We start from the raw sequence: 10054 nt of genomic DNA, 5'->3' as shown, positions 1-10054 counted from the left end.
CGTCTCTTCGTTCTCGCCATTTTCCGGAGGGGCGGTCATCCGTTCCTTGCTTTGCTCCAAACGTTTCCCAAAGGCGATAAGAAATCTATGATTGGTCGCATGATTTACCGTGTCGTCGTCGGTCCTTGGCTGAAGCTTTTTTTCTTCTTGTCTTCTTTCTAAGAAGCAAAGCAACGCAGGACTGAACGGCAAGCCCAAACGATGCATTGTTCATGAATCATGACGCTCAATTGCTCGTGATTCAGAAAACACAAACAGACGAGTGCGTGTGTGTGATGCAACAACTTAAAAGATTGAATCAGTAGATGGTTACGTTTATTATTGATTGATCTATTACAGAATCTCCAGGATTAAGCATGCCCAGCTTAAGCATCATGGCGCGGTGGCGCCGGCCATCTGCCGGCGGCCAGCCTACAAGCTGAAGGTGTTGAGCAGCGCGGTGGTCACGATGGCGAGCTGGTCGAACTCGCGGTTCGCCGCGGCCATCGTCCTGCCCGCAGCGCCGCCGAGCGCGGCGTCGCAGTCGCCCCCGGCCTGCCGCACGAGCATGAACAGCTAGTGCGCGGCGTCCCAGCTCCGTGCCGCTGCGTACCCGCGCATGATCCGCAGCGCCGGCACCGACGCCGCGCCGTACAGGAACGCGCACGCCTGCAGCGCGTCCCGCACGGCGGGGTCGCGCTCGCCGCGCGCCAGCTTCGCCGCGGCGGCCCCGGCTGAGGCGCCACTCGCCGCGGCCAGGTCCGCGGCCATGAGGAGGTGGCCGTGCCGGTCCGCGGAGGCGGCCCCCGGGACGGACCGCAGCCGGGACACGCAGAAGGCTACGTCTGCGAAGTCGCGAATTGCGTTGCACGAGTCGGCGATGGTGGCGGCGCAGCACAGCGCCGCGGCGGCGAGGGTGACAGCGAGGACGAGAGGCGCGGCGAGAAGTGAGGTCCTCATTGTGGGGTTGGTTCCTATGCTACTTTGTGTGCTAGTCTTCCTTCACTTGGTCTCCTTTTTAGGCAGGGGAAGAAAATCTTTATCGCGGCCTTAAATATTTGCTAAATTATTTTTTGTGCATCAAGATCCTCTTTGGTATGAAACAATCAATAAAAACTTATATTATATACTATATCTATTAAAAGGTCCAGTTACAATGCTTCGGCAATTCAGGCATTCAGCAAATGCATGCAAGTGAAGAAAGGCGAAAAAGATTCTTGTGAGCAAATCTTGAGCAGAGCCAGTTGTTCTGATATCAACTGTCCTTCTGAATATTGCATCCCGTGATCCATCAAAATTATTGATAAGATCGCAACAAATCTTGAACAGGCGTGGAAACTAAATCTTTGGAAGAACCTCCCCCAACCATACACCTTTTCAACAAATGTTTGACCATTAATTGTTCTGAATCCAATGTTATATACGGAGAAGAAGAAAGATGGATCTTATCAGATACCACGCTTGTCCAAGAAAAAACACATTGCATTGCGACCTTGTGATCTTAGACCAGAACCAAAATCAAGCAAAGTATTAATAAGTAAATCTTCTTGGCCGATACATGCAGATATGGATTTCGAAAACAAAAAGATGTAGTATGTACAATATAGATATAGATAGCATCCCTCAGACAAAAGACTAGTACAGAGCTGCCTCAACTCTGATGCTCTCTTTCTTCTTCGTGGCTGTCATCTGCGTCGGCTCCGGCGCCGCCGTGGCGGGTAGGGGTGCAAAGAGGTGCACCTAAGGATATCCACCGCCCCTCTTTAGTTCAAAAGTTTATACTAATTTTTCAGAGTGGAAGTTCGATTTGAGAAATTAGTATAATTTTTTAAACTAAAGAGGGGCAATAGATACCCTAAGAGGCACTCGTTTGCACCTCTAGTGGCGGACACGGCGCTGGAGGACGTCGGCAAATCGTTGGACGGGCACTACATCACGCCGGACTTCTGCATGTCCGCGCTCTGCTACGACCCGTCGTCGCCGTCGCCGTGCCGCGGCGCGCGCGATGCCTACGTGTCCAAGCTCTACTGACCAGCAGCACAGCACAGGTCGCCATTGTTTCAATCTTACCGTTCATGTCGTGCGCGCAATCTACTGCACGGTGCATGCATCAAGAACACAGTAAATCAGTAGTTAAACTAATAATCGGTCACATTATTGATCAATTACTGAAGATCCAACACATGTGGCCATGTCGCAAGGAACAATGCCACTTGAGCAGGGTACGTGCGCGTGCATGCATGCAACGGTAGGGCGCCGCCGGCCGGCGACCTAGTCGACGACGTTGAGGAGCGCGGTGGCCATGGCGGAGAGCTGGTCGAACTCGCGGTTGGCCGAGGCCATCCCGCCCGCGGGGCCCGCGAGCGCGGCGTCGCACCCGATCCCGGCCTTCCCCGTGAGCAGCAGCAGAGCGCGCGCGGCGCCCCAGGCCCGCGCCGCCGCGTACCCGAGCAGGAGCCGCAGCGCCGGCACCGACGCCGCGCCGTACAGGAACGCGCACGCCCGCAGGGCGTCCCGCGCGGCCGGGTCGCCCGCGCCGCGCGCCGCCGCCGCCGCGGCGTCCCCGGCCGAGGCGCCGCTCGCCGCGGCCAGGTCCGCGGCCATGAGGAGGTGGCCGTGCCGGTCCGCGGCGGCGGCACCCGGGACGGACCCCAGCCGCGCCTCGCAGAAGGACACGTCCACGAAGTCGCGGATCGCGTTGCACGAGTCGGCGACGGCGTCGGCGGCCGCGACGCCGCAGCAGCCGAGCTCGCAGGCGGCGAGGGCGATGGCGACGGCGAGAAGCGAGGTCCTCATTCTGGCACGGATTGCTGCTACCTGCGTGCTTGGTGCTTGCGTGCTTGAATATAGTGTGTGTGGGTAGCTGACCTGATAAATCGATAGGTCGTCGTCTTCGCCTTGGCGTTACATAGGCAGCTGGATTAGGCTGAGATCTCTCTGTTTAAGGCAAGGGATGAAGAACATACTCTACCCCACAGCCTCAAATATTTGGTCAAATTTTACGCCAAGCTTCCAAATAAAGAACCCATAAAGATCTGTCCTTTTATTCCGACGGAGTAGTATCAACTAATGAATGCTATCGATCTGTTGCTGCGTCTAGAAGGATTCCAATTACAAGGTTGCAGCATGCAAATGCACGCAAAGACAGAAGTATCCGGCAGAGCACAGACTTCCTGTGCTGACGAACAATCGAGCCAGAGTTGGATCCGATCGCCTTGCTGTTCAGCTAGCTGGCTCGGAACTGTACTGAGAGAGCTTTATCGATCGTCGATCGGTGTTCTGGTATCTGCTGGAGCGATCGAGACGAGACGTCGATGCAGAGATGCATCCAACCAGCTACGCTTCTTGGATTGGATCACGCTGCCACCACCAAGGAATGAAGGAAAACTGGTTTCGATTGCGAGGATGAGAAGGCGGCAAGCGCTTACGAGATGGACGGAATCGGCAAGCACGAAGCCTTGTCGGGCCGCGAGCTCGAGAGAACTCTCCCAGTCGCCCATGTGGAGATGGAGTGAGGGTGAGGGACCACGGGCCACGGCTACCAAACCGGCCAGACTGCTTGGCGCTGCAAACTGCATTGAGACCAGTCTAGCGCTCGAGCAATTCATGCGCGCCAATGCTTCTTAGGGCATGTACAACATGGTCTCTTCCGCCGTCTGTGTGTTGTCGTTTTTGCATAAATCCCCCTCATTTCACTTGGAGACGGCCGTGCCGTCGCCTCTTGAGGCGGCGGCAAGGGCCCGTGGTCCGAGGCCAAATTGCCGGTGGAGGTAGTGTTGTAGGAGTCATCTTCTCGAATCGATGTTGAACGCAAATCCCGTGCGGCCACATGTGGAACCAAGTATTCGCGCGCGGGAGACCTGCGCATGGCGACGGCCGAGGGGTGGCGCAGAGGCAGGAACTCGACGCCCGGTTGTCGGCGAGGCGGTGTGAAACGAACTATTTATGTCATTTCGAGTGATTTTGGTGATCAAATGATAACATAACACTTGGACTAATACGATTGTTAAGATGATCATTCTCAGACTTTTAGATTCAAGTGATGACAAAGACAAGAGAAGATAGGCGTAGCTAGGCCCGATGCCTAAGCATCTGTGCATCCGACGCTTGTCAGAAGAACCGACGCTATGATGTTTGGTGCAGAAGGAAATCGAAGCCAAATCAGCCTATAGGCACCGGTTGAACCGACGGTCCAAGAAAGTGCATCGGTGCATTGAGCGTACTGTGTATCAGAGACGATGTCAAGTGTCCAGGAGAAGTTTTTTGAGCACCGGTTCAACCGACGGTGCATCGGAGTATTGCGTCGGTGCATTGACGTCAGCAGAAGAGTAGAAGGCTTCCCCGCGAGTGCGGCGTCACACCCGATCCCGGCTGCCCCGCGAGCAGCAAGCGCGCGCGGCGCCTCAGGCCTGCGCCGCCGCGTACCCACGCAGGAGCCGCAGCGCACTATCGGAAACGGGTCATATGTCATGTGCCGCACACTTTGCCGTGTGCATAATCTTGATCTGTTGCTGCGTCTAGAAGGATTCATCAGCATGCCAATGCACGCAAAGTAAGAATGGCATGCCTTGATGTCATGGGCGGCAGGCCGTTCGCTCTTCCAAAATGAATGACCATAAAAAAAACTTCAGAAATCAGAAATGAACACACAGCAGAATCGGAAGGCGAAATAGGTTCTCCGTGATGCCATATTCGTCGCATGCATACGGGCGGCGGCGCGCCGCCGGGTTTGAGGTTAGTGTTAGAAAACTTGTGATCTGTAAAGCTTAAATAGTGATTTATTAAATGATATACAGTAAACGATAAGATAAACTAATGAAAGAAAATTATGGAACGGGAACGAACGTTACCGTCCCGTCCTGATCGGGGACGGGAACCGACCATGGGATGTCGGTCCCCCCGGTGAGCGGCATATAAATAGAAGGGGGAAACCCCGTTCAAAAACACCTGATCCATGCGTGCTACCATCACCGGGGATCACCACCGACATACACAAACACACACATATGCTCACACAGAGGCAAAAACAAGAGACAAGATCTAAGAAAGAAGAAGATGGGAGGCCCTAATGACCAAGGTATGTTATCTATGTGGTTCCATTTTGAGCTTAAGATCCTTGAACTTCTAACAATGGCATCAAGAGCTTGGTTAGCATCGAATTGGAACCCTATATAATACTCTGAGCACATAAATCATGCTTAACCTAAGTGATTTTGTTCATCTTTTATAAGCTTATGCCTCTGTCATGAAGTTTTGCGCCCAAATCGTGCAGCCCGAAACCCTAAATCCACTAAAGAACCCCCAAATACCACTGCCGAAACCCTAACCCTAGAAAAATCCCCAAATCCTGCCCAAACCCTAACCCTAAGATCCAAAGAAGAGGCCATGGGCTTACCTGAGCGCCGTGGTGGCCGCTGTCGTCGCCATGGCAACCCTGATGGCGAGCGCTCGCTCGGGACTTGGTCCCGAGCGGCCTCGCGAGCACACTGTGCCGGCCGGGGCCACCCCTCACGCCGGCGACCGCCAGATCTGAAGACCGCCGTCGCCGCCGCTGCAGATCTACGCGCGGCCGGCGAGGTGCCCTTAGGGCACCGTCGAGCAACACTCGACGAAGCTGCGCGCCCGCGTTCGCGGCACGCCACTCCGGGGAGCGGAGCTCGGCGGTGCCGCCTCCTTCCTCCGCGCCGGCGAGGCGCTCCGCGCCGCTCGCCGCCGTCGCTCGCTCCACCCTCCGCTCGCTCGGTTTGCCGGGTGGAGAAAAGAGAGAAGGGGAGGGAGAAAATGAAGTTAGGGTTTGGGGGGCGGCCGACCGCCGTTTTATACGGCCAGGGGAGAGGCGCGGGTTGATCCGACGGCTGGCACGCGCTGGCGCCGCAGCGGGCCGGCGGAGGCCAGCGGGGGTGCGGCGGTTTCCCGGCCCAGGCCCAGGTTTTTTGGCCTGGAGCCCGGGAAGGGTAAGGCGGCGCTTAAACGGGCCGGGCCGAAAATGGCCTGGGCCGAAATTTGATGTTTGGGCCGTTTTTATTATGGAAAAATTACGAAATGAATAATGGGCTGCATAGTGTTGGGCTTAAAAGCTTTGGGCTGCACAGTAATGGGCTGAAAAAGCTTATGTGCCAAAAATAATGCTGAAATTTAGGCTATAAATATTGTTTTATCTTTAAACATTATGATTATGAATGTTATTTCATGTTTAATTTATAAAGATGTTTTATTGTGTTTTAGCAAATAATGATACAAATAATAATTAGACTTATTATATAATGAAATTTTCTTATGTTTATTTAATTTTTGATGATTACATTATGTTTATCATTCGAAGTTATCATTTTATGTGTTATAAATTATTTCTGCTGCAAATAATTACTCTGATTAAGTGTAACAAATAATTGTCATTCTAGCCAAAACTGATTGACGCTTATTTGATCACAAAATTTTATTAATTCAAATCAATTCTGGCCAAAGCTGATTTGATTGAATTAATAAAAAAAAGTTCATGAAATTCAATAAAGTGTGGTTTGTATTTATTATTCTGGCCAAAGCTGATTAATAAATACTTATTCACAAAAATTTATTGTTCTTATTCATTTATGGCCAAAGTTGATTTGGATTTGATCAATAAAAGGAGATGGTTATTTAATGATGTTGATTCTCTCTTATGCAGCGTCTCAAATTGCCAGTGTCTTAGGCAATATTGAGCAGCTTAATGGAAGCAACTATGCTTCATGGAAGGAGAAGCTGGAAATCACTCTAGCTGTGCTGGATATTGATTATGCCCTCCATAAGGATCCTCCGGTTGAGCCTAAACCAGAGGTTGAAAATTATGAAGTCCTGAAAAAGGAATATGATGAAGAAAAATCAAAATGGAGCATTTCAAATCGAAAATGTCTTATGATCATTAGAAGCTCCATTATTGATACAATAAGAGGAGCAATTCCTGATACTCAGTCTGCCAGGGATTATCTTACTAAAATTGAGGAGCAATTCAAAGGCTCCTCTAAAGCTTATGCCACCACCCTCATCAAAAAGTTGGTGGGTGAAAAATATGATGCTACTGGCAGTCTAAGGGAGCATATTATAAAGAAATGTCACATGGCTTCCAAGCTTAAGTCAATGGAGATGGAAATCTCTGATGGTTTTCTTGTCCATTTCATTATATCATCACTGCCCCAGGAGTTCTCTCCATTTGTGATCAACTACAACTCTATGAAAATAAAGTGGGGCATTTATGAGTTGATTGCCATGTGCGTGCAAGAAGAAGAAAGGCTTAAGGCAGAAAGGATTGATCATGCTAATCAATTCAAGCATTATGAAAAGAAAAGGTATAAGAAATTTAAGAAGGAATACTTGAAGTCTAAGCCTGGTCAATTCAAAGAAAATGGGCAATCTTCTAAGCAAGGCTAGCAGAACAAGCCAGCAGGCTCCAGTGCAGAGGAAAAAGGAAAAGATCCCGAAGGATGCCACTTTTGTGGAAAAAGTGGACACCGTCAGAGGGACTGCATTGGCTTTATGAGATGGCTTAATAAGAAAGGTACTGATGTTATAATTTTTGTTGATGAATCCCTTTATATTGATTATGCCATCGATTCTTGGTGGATTGACTCAGGTGCAACAATTCACGTTGCAAACTCTTTACAGGGATTCGCTACGAGGAGGACCCTAAGAAGAGGGGAAAGAAGAATTAGAGTCACTAATGGAGTTGAGGCAGAAGTCAAGGCCATTGGAGACTTCACTCTTACTCTTCATACTGGCTTTAGACTTCAGCTGAATGATGCTTTTGATGTACCCTCTATGAAAAGAAACTTAGTTTCTGTTTCATGCTTAGATGATAGTGGTTATCGTTGTACTTTTGGAGACCATAGATGTATAATTATGTATGACAATAAAGAGGTTGGTCTCGCCATCAGACGGGAACAACTTTATAAAATATCTTTATGTGATGCCACTTATCATGTTGATTCCACCTCAAATGCAAATGTCAGTACCAAACAAAAATATAATGATAATGAGACTTCTTCGAAATTATGGCACTACTGTTTAGGCCATATTTCGAGGGGGAGAATTGAGCGTCTCATTAAAGAAGATATCCTCCATCCTTTGGATTTCTCGGATGCAGATGTTGAACATTGCATTGATTGCATCAAAGGGAAGTATACAAAGAAAATCAAGAAAGGTGCAAACCGAAGCAAGGGAGTTTCCTTTTAATGTAAAATCAGTGGATGGTTTTGATTCTTTCATCACATTCACTGATGACTACTCCCGCTATGGATATATTTATCCAATTAAAGAAAGATTTGAGGCATTAGACAAGTTCATAAATTTTCAAAGCAGAAGTTGAGAATCAACATGATCGAAAGATCAAAATGGTAAAGTCTGATCGTGGTGGAGAATACTACGGAAGGCATACACCTTATGGCCAAACTCCTGGACCTTTTGCAAGGTTTTTGGAAGAAAATGGTATAAAAGCCCAGTACTCTGCACCGGGCGAACCTCAGCAAAATGGAGTAGCTGAAAGGCATAATCGCACTCTAATGGATATGGTACGAAGTATGATGAGTCACTCCATTTTGCCTGTAAATTTATGGATGAAATCTCTAAAGACAGCTGCACACATTCTTAATAGAGTTCCCAGCAAATCAGTTCCTAAGACACCTTTTGAATTATGGACTGGGAAGAAACCAACTCTAAATTATTTACATGTGTGGGGCTGCCCTGCTGAAGCTCGAGTTTTCAATCCAAATATGGGAAAATTTGACCCCAAGACAATCAGTTGTCATTTTATTGGTTATCCTGATAAGTCAAAGGCATATTGATTTTATTGCCTGAATCAGTTTACTAAGTTTGTTGAAACAAGACACGCTGTGTTCTTGGAAGATGAAGTGATCAGGGGGAGCATGACTCCCAGGGAAATTGATTTAGAAAAAAACGGGAATATGTTCCAATGCCCATAACTCAAGATCTTATTTTCCCTGTACATGCTGATGTTGCACCTCAAGTCCAAAGGACCGTTGATACAACACCCGTTAAAACTCCTGCAACCACTTCAAGTATTGCACCTAATGATGAGTCTAATGAGCATATTCAACAGCCTCCAGTTGTGATGAATGAGAAAAATAATGAGCAACCACTAAGAAGGTCACAACGAGAAAGAAGATCAGCTATTCCTAGTGATTATGTCACTTATATGAGTGAAGATACAAATGAGTTGATGTTGGACGATGATCCCACATCATTTAAAGAGGCCATGAATAATGAGCATTCATCTGAATGGCTTGATGCTATGAAAGATGAAATGGAATCCATGAATGCTAATGAAGTATGGGACTTGGTAGAAATTCCTAAAGGAGCCAAAACAGTAGGCTGCAAATGGGTCTACAAGACTAAAAGTGACTCCAAGGGTAATATCGAAAGGTTCAAAGCAAGACTCATGGCAAAAGATTTCACACAGAGAGAAGGCATTGATTACAATGAAACCTTCTCTCCTGTTTCTTCTAAAGACTCATTTAGAATCATCATGGCACTTGTGGCTCATTATGATTTGGAGTTGCATCAAATGGATGTTAAAACTGCATTCTTGAATGGTGACTTATATGAAAATGTATACATGGCACAACCTGAGAGTTTTGTTGCGGAAGGAAAGGAACATTTGTGATGTAAATTGAAGAAATCTATTTATGGGCTGAAACAAGCGTCAAGACAATGGTACCTTAAGTTTGATCAAATTATCAGAGAATTTGGTTTTGAAGAGAATAAAAGGGATAACTGCATTTATGCTAAGTTCAGGGGGAGTAAATTCATCTTTTTGATATTATATGTGGATGATATACTCATAGCCAGCAGTGATAAGAATTTACTGCTGGAAACAAAGAGGTTCCTTACCTCCAAATTTGAGATGAAAGATCTCGGTGAAGCCACTTATGTTCTGGGCATAGAAATTCACCGAAATAGATCCAAAGGGATCTTGGGGCTATCTCAGAAGACATATATAGAAAAAGTACTGAAAAAGTATAATATGCATAAGTGTTCAGCCTCGCCTGCTCCTATCGTTAAGGGCGATAAATTTGGAAAATTCCAA

At 48.0% G+C, this 10054-nt stretch overlaps 1 protein-coding gene and 1 pseudogene across 1 annotated transcript; both read right to left on the bottom strand.

Annotated features, from left to right (window-relative positions):
* Positions 1-321: 321 nt before the first annotated feature.
* Positions 322-1931, bottom strand: LOC120668026 (annotated as a pseudogene).
* A 181-nt stretch (positions 1932-2112) lies between these two features.
* Positions 2113-3847, bottom strand: LOC120663838. Its single transcript, XM_039942777.1, has one exon. The coding sequence runs from the start codon at positions 2773-2775 to the stop codon at positions 2251-2253; it is 525 nt and encodes a 174-aa protein (XP_039798711.1). The 5' UTR covers positions 2776-3847; the 3' UTR covers positions 2113-2250.
* Between the last annotated feature and the right edge of the window lie 6207 nt (positions 3848-10054).

The sequence above is a fragment of the Panicum virgatum genome, chromosome 3N (assembly GCF_016808335.1).
Source record: "Panicum virgatum strain AP13 chromosome 3N, P.virgatum_v5, whole genome shotgun sequence".
Taxonomy (NCBI): Eukaryota; Viridiplantae; Streptophyta; class Magnoliopsida; order Poales; family Poaceae; genus Panicum; species Panicum virgatum.
Note: the sequence above shows the minus strand (reverse complement) of the source record. Positions and strands in the feature narration are given on the sequence as shown.